At 38.3% G+C, this 19,244-nt stretch overlaps 1 protein-coding gene across 1 annotated transcript in view; it reads right to left on the minus strand.

Moving 5' to 3' along the window:
* CLCA1 (chloride channel accessory 1) overlaps positions 1–19,244 on the minus strand; it is a 47,330-nt gene that overhangs the window by 19,663 nt on the left and 8,423 nt on the right. Inside the window, exons 4-9 of the mRNA XM_001365327.4 lie at positions 14,856–14,961; positions 13,208–13,385; positions 11,829–12,050; positions 11,362–11,589; positions 8,224–8,398; positions 2,647–2,753 (exon numbers count right to left, since the gene is read on the minus strand). Coding sequence (XP_001365364.3) covers positions 2,647–2,753; positions 8,224–8,398; positions 11,362–11,589; positions 11,829–12,050; positions 13,208–13,385; positions 14,856–14,961 — 1,016 coding nt within the window. The remainder of the gene's footprint in view (positions 1–2,646; positions 2,754–8,223; positions 8,399–11,361; positions 11,590–11,828; positions 12,051–13,207; positions 13,386–14,855; positions 14,962–19,244) is intronic.

Raw genomic sequence — 19,244 nt, forward strand, 5'->3', positions numbered from 1 at the left:
CCCATAGAGATCATAAGGAAAAAGACTTGTACAAAAATATTTATAGCTGAGATCTTTGTGGTGGCAAAAAATTGGAAAATGAGGGGATGCCCTTTGATTAGGGAATGACTGAACAAATTGTGGTATCTGTTGGTGATGGAATATTATTGTGCTAAAAGGGATGTTGAACTGGTGGAATTCCATGGGAACTAGAATGGAACGACTCCAGGAATTGATGCAGAGTGAAAGTAGCAGAACCAGGAGAACATTATACACAGAGACTGATACACTGTGGTACAATTGAATGTAATGGACTTCTCTACTAGCAGTAGTGCCATAATCCAGGACAATTCTGAGGGATTTATGAGAAAGAATGCTATCCCCATTCACAGAAAGAAATGTGGGAGTAGAAACACAGAATAAAAGCAACTGCCTGATCACATGGGTCAATGGGGATATGATTGGGGATGTAGACTCTTAAGTGATCATCCTAATGCAAATATTAATAATATGGAAATAAGTCTTGATCAATGACACATGTAAAACCTAGTGGAATTGCTCATTGGCTACAGAAGGGTTGGGTGGGAGGTGGGGAGGGAAAGAACATGAATCATGTAACCATGGAAAAATATTCCAAATATATTAATTAAATTAAAATTTTCAAATAAAAATTGAGAAAGAAGATATTGACAATAATCTCAGAGGAAAGGCATCAGCAGATTCCAAATCAGATTTCTTTCCACTGAACCACCTTGCCTCAATGGTTTGCCCTGCCCTGCCTTGTAATCTTTTTTTGTTTCCTCAGTTAACTCATTATCCCACTCTCTACAGAGGCTCTTCTTAACTTTTTTACCTCCTCTTATGTCTCACTTAGTTCTCTCTACCTTACCTTCTCACCTGGGAATCTTGCCTCAAAATGTTGAGATCATTGACTGAGAGTTCTTTCTTTCACCCTCATCCTCTTCATTTCATATCTCCCAGATGCTTTTTATTACTTTTCCTTCACCCCTGTCTCACATGAAGAGGTGGCCCTTCTTGCTGAGGCAAAATGTTCTCCCATTAAAGCAAAGCTAGAGAAAAGGAAGGAGAAATGAGAGATAAGGGAAAGAAGGAAAACAGAGGGGAAATAAACATGACAAAAAAAAAGAGAAACAGAGAAGAGGAAGGGGAGACTGATAGGGAGAAAAGGAGAAAGAGAAAGTAGAAGAGAGCTAAAATAGGAGAAATAAAAAAGAGAGAGGAGAGAAGACAGGTTAGATACATGACAATAGAAGTAGAAAAAAGAGTAGAGGGAAAGAGACAGAGAGAGAGCGAGTCTGAAAGAATCATTTCCCATGCAGATGAAATCCAGTTCCATCATGTTTTCTCTAGCAGTTTGCCCCCTCCATTATCTCCCCGCTATCTTTTATCTTCAGTCTCTCCTGGTCTCCTTGGCTGTTTCTCTACTATAAACATGCACATGTCACCTGCATCCTTTACTTCATTTGTCCATCCCCACTAGCTTTCCCATACCTCTTCCCATTTTTGCAGCTAAATTCCTGGAGAAGTCTGTCAAGAATAGGTGCTTCTTTCTTTCCTCTCATTCCCTTTTTAACTCACTATAGATTGACTACCAACTTCATCACTCAACTGAATTTACTGTCTCCAAAGTTAGTATATGATCATCACTCTCTTGATTTCCAATTCTAATAGCCTTTCTCAATGCTCAGCCTTCTTGATCTCTCTATAGCCCCTGACACTTCATCAACCCTTTCTTGATATTTTCTTCTGTTTGGTTTTCCAAGATGCTCTTCTTTCCTAATTCTTTTCCATCTCTGTTACTGAATCTTCTTCCAGATCATGCCTACCAACTGTGGATCATAGGACTGTCTTGGGCCTTCTCTTCTCTATATATACTTTTTTATTTAGTGGTCTCCTAAGCTTCAATAAATTCAGTTATTATCCCTATAGTGATGACTTTCACATCTAATTATCTCACCCCAATCTCTCTGCTGATCTCAAGACTTGCATCCTCAGCTGTCTTTTAGGTATATCCAATTAGATATCTCATAGATATCTGAAATTCAACACACATAAAATCGAACTCATTTCCCCCCAAAGTCTCCATTCTTCATGTCTATTGTATTAATGAGTGTCATCCTTCCAGTCATTCAAGTTCACACCTTTGGTGTCTTCCTTGATTTCTCATTTTTTCTCACTTTCCATATCTAGTTTGTTGTCAATTTTAACTTGCAACATCTCTGGCACATGACAGGTGCTTCATAAATGGCTGTTAAATCTAAATCTAACATGCTCTGGAGAAACTAAGCTACTAATTTTGAGAGTTCTCAGCCAGTAGCTGTGTTTTCTTGAGTAGTGAAATGTACTAAATGTAGCCAGCTCAAGACTTTATGCATCACCGTGGCCATGCTACCCACTTTTGAGCACAATGCTTGGCACAGCCACATAGTAGATAATCATATGTGGATGTGGATGAGCTTGTGCCCAATTTCATCACCTATAAAATGTGGAGTTTGGACAATAACCTCTGAAGATTCCTCCAATTCTATGTCAAGAATGTATTATTCTATGAACCTCAAAGGTTCTTCTAAGCTCTAAATCTAGGATCTTGGAATAATGTGATCTAATATATAACATGAATGTTGGAAATGAGAAATTGAAACTGACCTGGATGGATCTTTGAGTGATGGCTCCATTTCCTGATGAGAGGGCACTGAATGCATCAATGAGTCCATTGTTCTGAGCATTGTCTGTAGCTGTTGTCTTCAAGCCTCCTGAAGTAGGATTACATTAAGGAAAGTTGAATTGTTGGCAGAGAATACAAAAAATTAGTCACTATCTGGAACACAACCCAGGCCATGGTAAGACAATAAAACCTGATGAAGAACCAGATTAATGTCAGAAAGTCTATGACAAAACAAGTTCATGCATTTTATTAATTATTTGCTTCTTGGATCCTTCCTTCAAGAATATATCAATCCAATTATGTAAGGGCTTCCTTTACCAAAGCTCTCTTTACCATAGCCTCCTTTACCATAGCCTCTCCATGCTTTCATAGATGTTTTAATGAATTCATATGGCCAGAAAAATTGATCATTTAGTGGGCAATCTTCTAGTGATTTGCCTTTCCAATTTTAGGAATGCTGGTCAATACAATTCAGTTCTACTAACAATTATTCTTGTTTATACTTGGTTTATTCTTTGATTTAATTGATTAACTTAATGCAGAGTCCAGGTAAGCTTCACTCCATACGTAAATGAGGAAACTTGACTCCAAAAAAAGGATGCTTTCTTTTTACCTCCAAAGGACACATAGTGTCACTCAAGCCTAGAGTTTAGCATTTTAGTTCTCATTCAGTACTCTGTATAGTATGCTATTAAGTTAGGCCACTCAGCAAAAATCTTTCCTAGGCCAGGAAAAGATGGATAATTAGATGTTAATGTTGATGATGATTATGATGTATCTGATGATGATGTTGTTGATGATGATGATGATGATGATGATGATGTTGATGTTGATGTTGATGTTGATGATGCTTATGATGATTGAATTTGGAGTTGGAAATTTTCCTTCCATTTGAATCTTTCTGTCCCTTCCTACTGTAATAATTAAAATTTTCATGGAGACTATCTCCAACCTCTCACCCTTCCATTGTATTGGCCTTCCTCCCCTGTGATTTTTTGTAAAATATAAAATTACCCCATTTTATTTCTTTCCCCATTTCTCTTAGGATTATATTCTTTTTTACCCCTATATATGTATATACATATATATACACACAAATATATATATATATATTTGACATTTCATCCTATACAGTTTGTCACTATTCCCTCTAAGTATACTTCTTCTAGCTACCCTCATGATAATCACAATTTTTAACAGTATCATCTTTTCTTATAGGAATACAAATCATTTGAACTTATTGGATCCCTTAAATAAAGTCCCCCCTTTCTTAATTACCTTTTGGTGATTCTCTTGAGTTCTGTGCTTGGGCATCACATTTTCTGTTTAAATCAGGTCTTTTCATTGTGAATGCTTGGAAGTCTTCTATTTTATTAAATGACAATACTTTCCCCTGCAAGAATATGGTCAATTTTGCTGTATAGTTAATTGATTCTTGGTTCTAGACCCAGTTTCCTTGCTTTCTGGAATATCATATTCCATGCCTTCTGGCCCTTCAGTGTAGATGCAGCCAGGTCCTGTGTTATCCTAACTGTGGTTCCATGATATCTGAATGAAAATGACTTCTTCTTAGCATCTTATAATATTTTATCCTTTGTCTTGTAGTTCTTGAATTTGGCTAAAACATTTCTGGGTGTTGTCAATTGGGGATTTAATGTAGGAGGTGATCTGTGGATTCTTTTAATCTCCATGTTTCCCTCTTGTTCAAGAATACCGGGACAGTTTTCGTGGATAATTTACTGTAGAGTGATGTCTAGGATTTTTCTTTTGTCATCATTTTCTGGTAGTACAATAATTCTTAAATTGTCTCTTCTGCATCTATTTTCTAGGTTTGTAGTTTTATAAAAGAGGAGTTTCATATTTTCCTCAATTTTTTTCATTCTTTTGGCCTTGTGAAGCCTTTTGCTTCTAGTTATTGGATTCTAAGTTTTAAAGACTAAATTTTATTCCTGGCTTTTTGGTCATCCTTCACCTTCTGATGTGTTTTTCTTTCTAGATCATCTTTCACTTTCTTTGCATCATTTTCGAGCTAGTCAATTCTGGCTTTCAAGACACTATTTTCTTATTTTGGTTCGTGTGCCTCTGTTTCCAGATGACTTATTTTGCTTCATATGTTCTTTTCTCAATTGTCTTTGGCCTCTCTTAATTGTTTTTTGAATTGTGTTTTGAGTTCTTTCAAAGCCTGAGTCCAATTTGCTTGAGTTTCTATGTTTTTTCTCGTTGTTCCTTGGTCCTCCTCTGTTCCATTTGCTCTTTATTCATTACCTGGATAGAAGTTGTTGATTGTAATTTCTTTTTTTCTTTTTCTGTTGTTTACTCATATTTTTTCTTCTTTCCCCCTGTCGCTGGCTGTAATCTTGCTCCTCTGATTATTTGCTGGATCTGTTGGTTTGAGCTATTCTGTCCTGAAGGGGCTTCTTCTTTGCTCTGCTGATTGACTAGATTAGACTGATGGAGTATTAATGAGCCTTGAGGTCAGATCTTTCCCAATTGGCAGCAGAAGCTGAAAGTGTAGGTGAAGGTGTGGAGACTGAAGGGAGCTGTGCTTCCTGCCCTGTTATCAAAGTATTCTGTTGCAGTTGCAGCCTTTGCCCTGGGATCCAAGTCAGCAGGATTCTTATGGGGGCTGTCAGTGCAATCGATGGGGGAAGGCTGTTGGAGATTGAGCTTTCCTGCCCTCTGAAGGCTTCTTATCTGCACTATTGATAGACTATAACTAACAATTATTAAGCCCCTACTATTTTTAAATGTTTTCTTTGTTTTTATTTTTCAAGCCCCTATTATTTTCAAGCAATATCCTCTACAAAGAAGTCATCTCCAGGTCTCAAAGATGTTGTATTCCCTTCTAGAAGTGGGAGTGAGGGAGGAGACAAGAAACTACACATACATGGGTAAGTAAATTAAGGGAAATGAGAGGACAAAGACAGAGACAGAGAAAGACACACACACACACACAGAGAGAAAGAGAGAGAGAGAGAGAGAGAGAGAGAGAGAGAGAGAGAGAGAGAGAGAGAGAGAGAGAGAGAGAGAGAGAGAGAGAGAGAGAGAGAGAGAGAGAGAGAGAGAGAGCCATTAGCATCTTGGGGAATAAGAATCTTTGGGCAACGGACACTACCTATAATCATGTCCTTACTCAAAACCTTTTCATCTTACTAGGATTGTTTGGATTTGTGCTCTACTGACATAGCCATTGAGATCCTAGGATCACCTTCAGAATGAAGATTAAGAATAGGAATTTAACCAAAAACTTTCTTTTAAGCAAAATTTCATGAGCTTAGTGATTTGATTTCCTAGCCCACAGATGATAAAAATGGCAAATTAGAATAGTGATGGGGAAGAAAGAAGGTAGGTCTTTCTTAAGGCAGTCCCACTAGTAGCATCAGGAAATGACATCAAAGTTGGGAATAGAAATCTTATGAAAAAGGAGACACAAGAAGTCAAAGAATACAATAGCCATAGCAGCATGGCTTGACGAAAAACCCTTCACCTAGCTTCTAGAGCTGATTCTATCATTAATAGCTGTTTGACCGAAGGTGAGTTCCTTCTATCTCTATGACCTTTGGCTTCTGTGGTGTAATGAACAAGACAGTAGACCCAAGGACAGAAAGACCTGGTTTCAACAGATATTTTTGTGCCCGTGTCTCCTCATCTGTAAAATTAGAGGGTTGGACATGTCCTATGATCCTATAATCTATGACTAGTTGATTTTTAAAGATCATTTCTGTATGAGCAAAGTTGTGTATACAACAATGTGCTAGTAAATGTAATACAACTGACTTCAAAATATATGTACTCATGACATACTTTGAAGCGAAATCCTCATTATTAGCATTTCTCCATTACTTTCTTAGGTCTAGAAATCAACAACTCAAGGCATGGCATAGCATTTGTTGATTCCTCAAGCATAAATAGACTGAAAATTTAACAATGGGATCTCACAACCTGGTACAATCTAACTCCAGTATACTCCTTTTTGTATACTTTCATAGGACCTGAAAATAGTACAATATAATAAGTGATGATGCTGAGTCATCAGTACAAAGTTTGGGAAAGTGTATAAAATATTTCAGACAGCTTTTCTTTCAAATTGACAAAAACATGATCTCTCAATGGGGATAAACTTTAGCTGCCTTGAAATTTATTCTCCATTGATGGTGTTGGGCATTGATCTACTGAAAAGAGGCAAGGCCCATTATGTTCAGTATCTACTGTTGATTTCTCCTCATTTAGGGAATGATTTGGCCCTTGGAAATAAATAACAAATAAGATCTTTTTGGCCTCTTAGTGTCCAGGTCTCATTCTCTTTTTTACCACCACCACTTCCCATTGATTACTAAGTTATTGATGGCAATGACTGTATCATTTTTCATCTGTGTCTACCTATACCTCTTAGCATAGTTCTTTAAACAGAGTAGACTCTGAATAAGCTTTTACTCAATTTTCTTAAATTGAATTGAATATTCTGTGGTGTTCTTTGAAAAATCTAAGAAACCAGAAAACACATGACTGTTTATTGTAGGATTCTTTTCCTAGCTATGGGTTGTACTATATAGTCTTTGATAGACCTCAGCTATGAGATGTCATAATTATGGAATTGGAGGGGCAGCTAGGTGCTGTGCATAGAACTCCAGGTCTGGAGTCAAGAAGACCTGATTTTAAATCTGACTTTAGACACTTTCTAGCTGTGTATCCTGGGCAAGTCACTTAATCCCAATTGCCTAACCCTTATTGCTCTTCTCTTTAGAATTGTTACTGTGTATTGCTATGAAGACAGAAAGTAAGGATTTAAAAAATATGGCATTGTATAGACAGCCTTTAAGATTTACTTTAGAAAAAAAAAATATACCGCCGCAAACATGGAGATGAACCTTTCTCTGAATGTATCTTGGCATATTTTCAGATGACAGACCCTTGTGCTGCTGATTGACTTTATTTGAAGTTTCTCCAATTTGGTAATACCAGTCATTTTTTTTAAATTTTCTACCCACCTGCCCTCCTCTGGACTTCTTCAATCCTGCCCCATCATCCTGCAAAGTCACTTCTACACTGAAACTTATACTTACTTCATCAGGTCCCTGCCTCTTTCTGATTGGAAGGGGGCAATGTGGAAAGCAGAAAGTAGAGAGCAAAAAGTTCCTTTAATACCTTCTGTTTAAGTATGGTGCCCAAGTGAATCATCTGCTCATTTCTAACCAGTCTTCTGGGCTTCATCATGCCTCTATGTTGGTTGTCCTCCTCTTTTCTCCCCCACTTAAAGCTTCTTTTGTGTGTGTTTAACTGTCCCTTTTCCCATTAGATTGTGAGCTTCTTGAGGGCAGGGACTGCTTTTTGTTTTTCTTTGTATTCTCAGCACCTAACACAGTGCCTGGCACATAGTAGGTGCTTAAATGTTTATTGATTGACTTATTAACTGACCTTCTGAGCTTGTGTCCCACTTCCATAGCCTTCAGAAATCCTAGATCACCTGCAGATCTTAGAGGTGAACTTGAGGGGAGCTTTATATAGAAATGATCATTCCATGCCTACGGAAGAAACATATTCTCCAGGTTATATTTTACCTGTCATCTCTGCCAGCTTTTCTAGGCCTGGATCTGCAGAAGGTCCCAAAGCGACTGTGTGGATAATGGCTCCACTTTGTTTCACTTCATCAAAACATGTACTGATTGTATTGTCTTCCCCATCAGTCAGAAGGATGATCTCTGAACCATCAGTTGAGAATTTCTTTTTAATTACCTGAAAGCACAGATTTATCCCGGGTATTGATAAATAGACTTATTAGTGTTGCCAGATAGCCCTGAGTGAGTGGAGCAAGCCAGGTATTAAAGAAGGAAATAAAAGAAAAAGTTCAGGAAACCCAGAAGGATCTTCCTGTCTTGCAGTCTTCAAATATGAAATGTGGAACCTTTAGAAACTGAACCAAGATCTTTTTCTCTTGCTCTAATGTCAGAGGATGTGTCAGTGGTGGCATTTGGAAGCAGGGCTATTCTGGACAGACTGAAAGATCCAGCTTCTGTACCCTGGTTATCTGATCTCTGCCAGGGTGTCTGTTTTTTCAGAATACTAATATGCTGATGAGACACTAGACAAATTGAGCATCCAGTGTGTGTGTGAATAATTATTTCAGATTCTTTTGTTATTACTGAGAAGTCTAAAGAGGAGGAAGTGTATCAGCCTTAGAGAAGACATTATTATGTCTTCATGAGAGCAGTGACTTTGGAGTCTGACACTCTGGCTCTCAAGTTACCTTCTCTGTAAAAGGAAGATATTGGTGACTTCTTTCAGCTCTAACTCTATGCCTTCATGATCCCTATCACATGCCTAAACCACTTCACAATAAAGAATGCTCTCCAGCAGAGGCTTTGGGGAACCACTCCCTATTTAAATCCTCAAACCTGACTCTTACAAAGGTATTACTAATGGCACTCAATTCAGGGAATATGATATAACTCCCATGGTGGGGATTCCTTATACTAAACCAGATGATAAATCTTAGGGTGTTGATCTTGTACATTTTTTTCTTGGCTGGCCACAATCTCTTGTCCTTCTCATTCATTCTTCCTAACCCTGCTCTTCTCAAATGCTTTGCCACTGGATGATGGCTTAGTAGCAGAAAAAGCTGGGACTGCTCTGAGAATGCTCTCAAACCAACCTTAAAGTAAAAAATAGTGGCCATCTTAACTCTTAATCTCTCTCTTACTTCACTAACCAATGCTCAGGAATCTTTTATCTTCTTATTCTTCCATTCTTGTCATCCTACTAATTTCCAACACTGACTAACTCTCAACATCTCTGTTCCTGCTCTTGAGCAATGAAAAACTGGTTCAGGAAGTCCTAAGAACATGGTCCAGTTGCCCTAGGAATGTGCCCTTTATGGATTTCAACCAGACCTTTTCTACAATTGTTCCATTCACTCTTTCTTGATTCTTTAGCACTTTCCTCATATACGTTCAACCATTTCCCTAACTATTTGAGACCCTTGTTTCTCATCCTTATCTCCCAACTCCAGAACATTACATTATCTCTTATTTTGCTGAAAAAATTGAAGTCATCTGACGTGTTTCTCTTTTTTCACCCATTTCCTTCCTCTTGTCTCAGAGGAAACAGTTGTACTGCTGTGTCAAAGCCAAGACACTCTTGCCTTCCCTCATATATCTTTGGTCTCCCCTCTGTTCTAATTTCCTCCTCCAATCCTACAAACAAGATTAGTTGTCATTTACTATGCAAATTAACTTTACCTGGACCACAGGCTCAGGCTCTCTCTTTCTCTTCACTATTAAACTTCATGACCCTCTCTTTTATAACACTCAAGTTCCTACAATCTAGGTTCCATCTGTACCACACCATTGTAGCTTGTATGTCCAAAGTCATCAATGATCTTTTAGTCACTCTTAATTGACCATTATCCCAACCTTCTTGATACATTCTTCTCTCTCTTATCTTCTATTACTCTGTTCCATTCCTATTCTCCTCTTACATTTATATTGGATTCTTTTCTGGTTCCACTACCTCCTCTCCACCTTTTCAGCATGGACACTCCCCAAAAGTATGTTTATGATTCTCCTTTTTTCTCTCTCCAATTTAGTCCACTGCATTCTGAACAAGGTTTATAGCTGACTGCAAATCTCAAGTTGAGCTTTTCAGATTCTGAAATATTGATGGGGTAAATAAAAATGGGTGCGAATTACTCAGATCCAAAAGCTCAGATCCACTCTGGGTGGACTAAGTACTCAAAGTTCCCATTCCCTCTGGAGACAAGTGTGGGAGTCACTCCTGGTGTTTATAACTTCCTCTCTTTGATGAGCATCTAAAACTCAAGTTGACTCTAGGCTTAAAATTTAATTTTTGAGGAATTATACAAATAGCATAAATAGTATGACCAGTTCCCACCCACCAACTTGCCATTACTTTTTTTTCAGCACCTCATTGGTAAAATGAGGTGGTTGGACTGAATGATCACTAAGATATTCTCTAATTTTATTTTATATCAAGAACTTCAATCTTTAAACACTATTAGTGTACTGAAAGGAGGAAGACCCCTAGGAATGGGAGTCAAACAATCAATTCATCACCTGTAGTATCTCCTAAGTAAATAATAAATAAATCTTTGTCTCAATGTGTCTATTAAATCGACAAAAACAGAAATATCTGGCTTTGCCAGAATGAATCCTGGGCTCAAGATTGTATATCCTGGTTGCTATGCATGTTTCTGTACCTTTGTGTATATCATGCACAGTCAGTATGGGTCAGAGTATTATAGATTTAGAGCTGGAAGGAACATCAAAGATCATCAGCTATACTTTTTTCATTCTATAGATGAGGAAAATGAAACTTATACTGATTAAGTGACTTGCCCAGGATCATAGAGCTAGTTAAATTTTTGAGGCAGAATTTGAAATTAGCTCTTCCTGACTCCAAGTTGCTTGTTCTATATACTATACCATACTGCCTCTCAGGAAACTCTTAAGGTTGACTTACTTCCTCATACTAAATGTTTAGTTAATATTTGTGGAACTGAATTTGATTAGGATTTCTCCATATCAATATTTGTCAATATTCTTTTTCCCTGCTGGAAATACATTCACTTTTTACATGCATCAAATTGGTTCTAGTTAGTAGGCATGTGAGAGACATTTGGAAAGAAGTTCAATTTAGAAATATCCACTACAATAGAGACAGTGGAGGGGAGCTGCTTTCACCGTAAATGCTGTTCTGAGTCCAGAGCAGATGGATGTTCCTCCTCCAGCAACAGTAGGTAACCTTGTAATGAGTGTGTTCCGCTGAGCATCAGTCTCTATCTGTATCAGTTCACTTTGAATAGTGGCTGAACTGTCAAATGTGACCATCCCAGCCCATGATCCCTTTTCAATGATCTGAAGCAGGAAGAGTTTGGAGGCTTGATTCAGTCGATTTAGCCGATCTCCACTCTGAGTAAAAAAAAACACAAATTAAAATGGCAAATGATTATCTATGAGCAAGCAGTAGCAGAAGAAAGGAAGAAAGATCAGTAGCAGAAGAGATAAGGAACTTCTGGGGCTCTGGCTTCCATGATGGAAATTCTTTGTTTTCCAAGGCTAGGACAGTGGAACACAAACTTTGGAGTATTCTAGGCTTATATCATCAACACACCCAACACATTCAAGAGAATGGGGCAGTTTTGGCTTACCGCCATGCTTCCAGACTTATCCAGAACTAAAACCAAGATTCTTTCTCTGATCTGCTTCAGTGAGAAAGTGGGCTTTGGTGGCTGTGCTGCTGTCATGGGATTTGATTTCTTATAGTCTTCTGAGTCTTTAATCACTTCCCATGTGCTCCTGAGGTTGCATTTTTGGTTATGAGCATTTGGAGCATCTTTGTTATGGTTCTTTTCTGTACAAAATTCAACCACCTGAAAACAACAACAGCATAATAAATACAAAAACCATCAACAGAGAATTCTTAACCTGGGACCCATGAACTCAATTTTGAAGAGATATTTTCATAACTTTTAAGATATAATTGATTGTCTTTGACATCCTGAGTATTTTATGCATTTAAAACTCAGTTATTATGAGTCAGAAGGCTCACCAGATAGCTAATGGGTTCACGACACAAAGAGAGAGAAGAACCTGGCCCTTCCACTTTCTTGATCAAGTCATTTTACCTTAGTTTCCCTACCTGCAAATTGAAGAGGTTGAACTAGATCAGTAGGTCTCAGGATTCATTTACACTTAAAAATTATTGAGACCTCCCTAGCTTAACAGTTTTTGTTTATTTAGGTTGAAGACAATAAAAAAGTAACTGTGCCTGATTTTCACACCCATTTACAAAATAATTTGGGATAGCTAATCCACTGGGTGGCAGTAATGGAGAGTATCTAAAACCTCAGCAGACTGGAACAGGGAGTGAGGGAAATGAAACTTCTTGAGGAGAAATGGAATCCTTCACCAGTTAAAAATCATGAGTATGAGATACCCAGTGGAGTCGTGCGTCGGCTATGAGAGAGGTGGTGGGTAGGGGGTGGAGGGGAGGAAAAGAGAATGATCTTTGTTTCCAATGATTAATGTCTGGAAATGACTAAATAAAATAACATTTAAAGAAAAAAAAATCATGAGTATACAGTGAGACGATGTGTCTAAAAAAGAGTTCATGAAGGGAATAAAAAGTAAGCAATTATTAAGCATCTACTAGGTTCTAGGTCCTTTGCTAAGCCTTTTTCAATTATTATCTCATTGGAACCTCACAATTACCCAGCTATTATTATGGTCATTTTACATATGAGGAAATTGAGGCAGACAGAGGATAAGTGACTTTCCCAGGGTCATGCATCTAGAAAATCTCTGAGGGGATTGAAACTAAGGTTTTTCCAGCTCCAGATCCAGCATTAAATCCTCATGTGTGAAAAAGAAAGAGGGTTATGAGAAATGAGGTCATTCTAAGCATCAAAGAAAGCCTAAACAAAATGTTTTATAAACTTTAACACTAAATAAATGCGAGCTCTAAGGGTTGGAACAGGATTTAGGTCTTCTGTTTACAAACTTCAAAACTGATGATCCAAATACTTACAGAATTGATGCTTTGCATGAACATGATGGAGGCTTTCTCAGTCTGAAATTCATCAGGTATGAACTTACAGCCTTTGTTTAACTTTCCTGTTTGGGGATCTGTCCGACAATTTCTGACGGAACAGCTTCCTCCAGAACATGCATTTACTTTATTTGTACCAGTGATCGCTCCAGAACATCTGAAAACATAGCAGGATTAGATCTTAAGAGCCTTATTTACCTTATTTGAAGTCACCCTTATTTAAAATCACCCAAAATAAAACCACCCCAACCTATGTGCATCCCTGATGTTATCGTGTCGATCATTTCTTCATCACAGAGGGTGGATATTAAGCACTCCATTCAACTAGCAATGTCTCATGCAGTCAGCAAGGGTAGTTTCTGTTGCAGGGAATTTCAGGCGGGCTCTTTGGAACATCTCAATGCTAGACTGTCTGCAGGGAGCCAGGGCTGATTTACTGGTATTGCTAACTGTGTTGCTCAAAGGGATGGGCATTGGGCTCCTTATTGTCATTTTTGTGGGAATTAAGAGAGAATCTTCCTTGTTCTCAGCAACTGTAGTTGCTCCTCAGGGTTGTCATCTCCACTAACACATAGGACAGCTAAAGTTCTTTATCTGTATTCTCAGTTATCCAATGTGCTTTCCCTATGACTTCTTTCCTAAGGTTTCATTCATTTGATAGATTAAAAATTTCTCAACAGAGTCTCTTAAAATTCTCTGGCCCAGCCAAGCATAAGGTTAGTTTCTCCTGTAGAGGGAACAAGGGCGCAAGTGAAGAATTGTGCCCCTCCCAATTGCCTTTTGCATTTACTTCATATCTATTTTGTGTACTTATTTATATGAATACATGTTGTTTCTCCCAATAAAATATAAGCTCTTTGAGGGCCAAGACTGTTTCATCTCCCGCTTTGTATTCCTAGCACCGAGTGCAGCACTCAGATCATAACAGGTGCTTCATAAAAGCTTGTGGGATGATTGATGCGAACATGGTAACTCAACAGGGAGAAGAATGTGGGTTTCCTGCAGGGACAGGAAAAGAACATTTCTAGCTTACAAAAACAAGGATACTGGCATTTTCCCTCCTTGATGGCTATAATTATCGACAACATACATTGAGAAGTAATAGAATGTTACTTGAGCTTCCTCCTCAATCATTTGTACCCTGAGGAAATGGAATGATTGTGCAGAAGGAGAAAGAGGAAAAGGACCAAATAGGTCCTTTAGTGCAATCAGGGTCTGATATTCTGACATTTTTCAGGATTTTTCTGTCTCTGTCAATGGGTTCTGAGGAAGCAACAAGTCCACATACAAGGTGTATCTCTAGAGGTGTCTTGTATCTTGAGGCCAGGGTCCCAAGTCTCTCTGTATTCCAGTCATGTGTAGCAATGTCAAAGAGTTTGTCTATGATCATTTTGAGCCTCAGATTCAGAAAATTTTCTGTACTTTGATTTAACTGCTTCTGATTTGAAGTATTTTAGGGTAGGAGCTTTATATGAAGAAAATCGTTGTGAAATTTATGAGACACCCTATTGTAGTCTAATGATGAAAAGAAAAGCAACCTAGACAACTAAAATATTTTTCAAAATTAACTTAGAAGATGATTTTAGGCTGAGGTGGTTTAGAAAAAGTTGAAAGAAGATAATCATACTTTACTGGTATGTTTTTTCCATTAAACTGGTAGAAAGGTTCATCTTCATTGTATTCCTCAAACACTCCCCATCGAAAATGGGCCCATTCATGAACTAAAATTTTACCTGTTGGAATATATTTAGAATGCAAACATATTATTATTTATACAATTCAGTGGTTTAGGGGGCACCCCGGCAGATCTATGTGGGGGTATATGTCTTCATCAATGCAAATTGTACCTACTCATGCTTTCTTATTCTTTGAAATTCTTATTCATGACCTTCCTTATATCATCTGTAGAGAAACTATTCCTGGCAGTGAAATCCTTCTTTTAGATATTTTATATTCCTTGGCTACCAGTATAACACTCATGCAATCTAGGTGGTGCAGTGGCTAGAGTTCTGAGCCTGGCTGGAGTCAGGAATATCCAAGTTCAAATTTAGCCTCAGACTAGTTGTGTGATCCTAGGCAAGTCTTTTAACTTCTGTCTCATTTTCCTCAAATGGAAGTCCTTACAATATATACCAGTTAGGATTGCTGTGAGGATCAAATGAGATGATATTTGTAGCATAGTGTCTAGCACTTTTCTTCCTTCCTTCCTTCCTTCCTTCCTTCCTTCCTTCCTTTCTTCCTCCCTCCCTCCCTTCCTTCCTTCCTTCCTTCCTTCCTTCCTTCCTTCCTTCCTTCCTTCCTTCCTTCCTTCCTCCTTTCCTCCCTTCCTCCCTCCCTCCCTTCCTTCCTTCCTTCCTTCCTTCCTTCCTTCCTTCCTTCCTCCCTTCCTTCCTTCCTTCCTTCCTTCCGTCCTTCCTTCCTTCCTTCCTTCCTTCCTTCCTTCCTTCCTTCCTTCCTCTCTCCTTCCCTTCCTCCTTCCTCCCTCACTTGAGGAGAAATGTATCTTTGTATAAATTTTTCAGAATTCTATAAATACTAATGGACTCTCCCTTATTTTCCTACATTCAACACTTGCTACATGATTTCCATATTGCTTATCCCTTGAATATTTTGTGTTCAGTGACAGGCCCTGGTATATTTATTACATTTAATACTAGTAGTCCTCCATGTCTACAATGTACCCTTTCCTTATCTCTGCTTTTCAAAATCCTTATCTACCTTAAAAGTTCAACTCAAGCCCTTTCTCTACCACAAAACCTTCTCTGATCTCTCTCCCTGATGGCTAATGCTCTCCATCTCCTTAGATAACCCTATTATTTTCTAGGAAAATGTTGATGGGCAATATGTTGTCATAGAGGGAACAGTGACTCAAATCCCAACTACTTATATGGCTTGGTCCATATCACAAAATATCCCTGGGCTCTCATGTGTTAAATGAAATCTTTGGACTCGCTTACCACAAAGGTCCCCTCCAGCTCTCAATATAGGAGCATAGGATCTTTCATCTGAACATGCTACTTCTCTGCTTAAAAAAATTCAGTAGTTCCCTCTTTTACTAGGATAAAATGCAGACTACTCAATCAGATCCTTAAGGCCTTCCAGATTCTGACTCTAGCTTATATATTTCTTATTACCTCCCTTTGTATTCTTTATTTTCCACTCAAATTGAATAATTTGCTGTTCCCAGAGTTCAGCATGCAACCTCCTGTGTATATATTTACCCAAGCTCTGGCCCATTTTTAGTAGTCACCCCCTTCTTATCATGTGTCTTTCAGTATTCTTATCTTCATTCAAAATTCAATTCTAATACCCTTTCTTTCTTCCTTCCTTCCTTCCTTTCTTTCTTTCTTTCTTGGAAATGCTTAATTAATTAATTAAGAATATTTTTCCATTGTCACATGTCCCTCCCCTCCTCCCCTATAGCTGACTCACAATTCCACTGGGGAGCACCACCTTTTCTTGAAGTCATCTTTAATCCCACTACCTGTTAGTCCACTTTCATCCTCCATTCAGACATTTCTAGAGCCCTTTAGCTCATTTCTCTTATTACCTCTTTACTCCCTGCCTGGTTTTCTAATTCTCTGGGTCCATCTTGTATCCTTCCAGTGGACTCTGGATTAATTGGGGGTAGAATGATTCATTTTCATTTTTGTGTCTTCTTCAACTATCACAGTACATTATACATATATGTTCAGTAGGTACTTCCTGAATTAAAAAAAACACAAACATCTAATTGGTTCTGTTTGACTCTAATCATTTTAATAACATGTTTTACTTAGATGCCTAAAACCTTGTGTTCATATTGGGTGCTGCACTGATTCATAAAGTTTTTATGTGAGAAATATTTTAACTAACTGAATATATTCTCAAGGAAAGTGGTCTCCAAAGTAGAGGCTTAGTCCCTCTAGGGAGTCAAGACATTAACCCAAGAGTCATCCCACAAGATTCTAAACTGGGCCCTCTTCTCCCTCAAAACTATTTCACTTGGTAATCTATCAGATCCCATAAATTTAATTCTATTCAATGCTGATAAACCTATCCTTCCCTACCCTCTTTGCCAACCTCCACTTTGGCATCTCCAAATGACTTTCAGAAATCTTTAACTGATAACCAATGGACATCTTACACTCAATATATCCAAAACTGAACTCTTCATCTTTCCCCTTAAACCTCCCCCCTCCTTCCTGTTACTACAGAGGAGAACAACATTCTCCCAGCCCCTCAGGCTCTTAACCAAGGAATCACCCAGGATTCCTCATTATGTCTACCCCCAACATCTAATCTTTGGCCAAAGCCTGTTGATTTCATCTTTGCAGCATCTCTTGAATATGATCCCTTCTTTTATGTATTGCTGCCACCACTAGAGCAAGCCCTCATTACTTCATACCTGGACTATTATATGGTGGGGTCTTCTAACTCAAATCATTCCCTAGTCCGATTCAATCTCCATTTAGCCATTAAAGTGATTTCCTGGAAGCACAGGTCAGATCATGTCACTGTCTCCCCTCTCTCTCCCCTCATGTTTTCCAAACTCCAGGGGTTTCCTATCCCTCTCTGGGATCAAATACAAAATCATCTGTTTGGCATTCAAAGTTCTTCATAACCTGGTCCCTTCTTACCTTTCCAGTTTTCTTACACACCTTACTCCCCAACACATTCTCTTCAATCCAGTGACACTGGTCTCTTGGCTCTTTCATGAATGACACACTCCATTTCTTGACTCCCAAGTACTTTCTATAGCTGTTACCCAAGCCTGGAATATTCTCCCTCTTCCACAGTGGCTACTAACCTTCCTGACTTATAGTTTCATTTTTTACAAGTCTTTTTCAAATCCTCTTAATCCTAGTGCCTTTGCTCTGTTAATAATTTCCTATATATCCTGCATATAGCTTATTTGTACATATTTGATAGTTGTCTTTGAGATTAGATTGTAAGCTTCTTGAGAGTAGGGATGTTCTTTGCCTCTTTTTGTATCTCCAGTGCCTAGCATACAGTAGACAATAAGACTAACTCAGGAGGAACTGTGTCTGACCCCAAGACATGTGGGATCAGCCAACTCAAAGGTGGGGAGATAAGCCATAGTCCACCCTTTTTGCTAGTTTCCAACACAACCATACCTACCCTAATTTTCTAAAACTTCCTCCTTCTACCCTTTTCCTCTGCCTTCAAGTTCCCAACCTTCTCTTTCCTGGGCTAGGTGTCCAAACCTTCAAGAAGTCATAAGCTAAAATAACTTGGCTACCCACAGCAGCTGTTCAGATATCATTGGAAAAAGTCTGGCCCTCCCCCAATCTTCACCCCCATTTGGAGACAATAATCAGTGTGAATGACCCTCAAGACCCTCCTTTCATTTTTGATAGGATGAGTTGGTATGGGTCAACTATGATTTGGCTCCTTATATTAGCTTTTCTCCCAAACTAATTCATCCTTTAAACCTTTTTATCTTCTTCTCTCTACTAATCCAGCTGACACTGATTTAGATACTTGTTCTGATTGTCTCCTAGCTTTTGAGCTCTCCCTGCTCTAATTTATCCTTCACACAACTCTCAAAGTGATCTTTCTAAAGTGCAGGTCTGACAATGTCACTCACCTACTCAGTAAGCTCTGGTGGCTCCCTATTCACTCTAGAATCAAAAGTTATTTCATTTTTCTCATTCTTTAAAAATGTCTGTTTTGTGTGAGGTTTTGAGTGTACATGATAATTTGTATAGTTGTACATATATATACATATATATATATATACATATATATATACACTTTGTAAATGAGGGCATATTCAGAGTCATGCTCAATTTTTTATTTATTTATTTTTTAGCAGAACTCATAGCTCTAAAACAAGCTTGTATAATTGCCAAGGATAAAAAGGCAACAATTTATATGGATTCTAGATATGCTTTCGGCATTTGTCACTCAGTCGGGATGCTATGGCTCCAAAGAGGATTTTTAACCTCAGCTGGAAAATCCATAGCTAATGCAGAAATTATTAATGAAGTTCTTTCTGCTCTCAAACTGCCTA

This window comes from Monodelphis domestica, chromosome 2, assembly GCF_027887165.1.
Source record: "Monodelphis domestica isolate mMonDom1 chromosome 2, mMonDom1.pri, whole genome shotgun sequence".
Lineage (NCBI taxonomy): Eukaryota > Metazoa > Chordata > Mammalia > Didelphimorphia > Didelphidae > Monodelphis > Monodelphis domestica.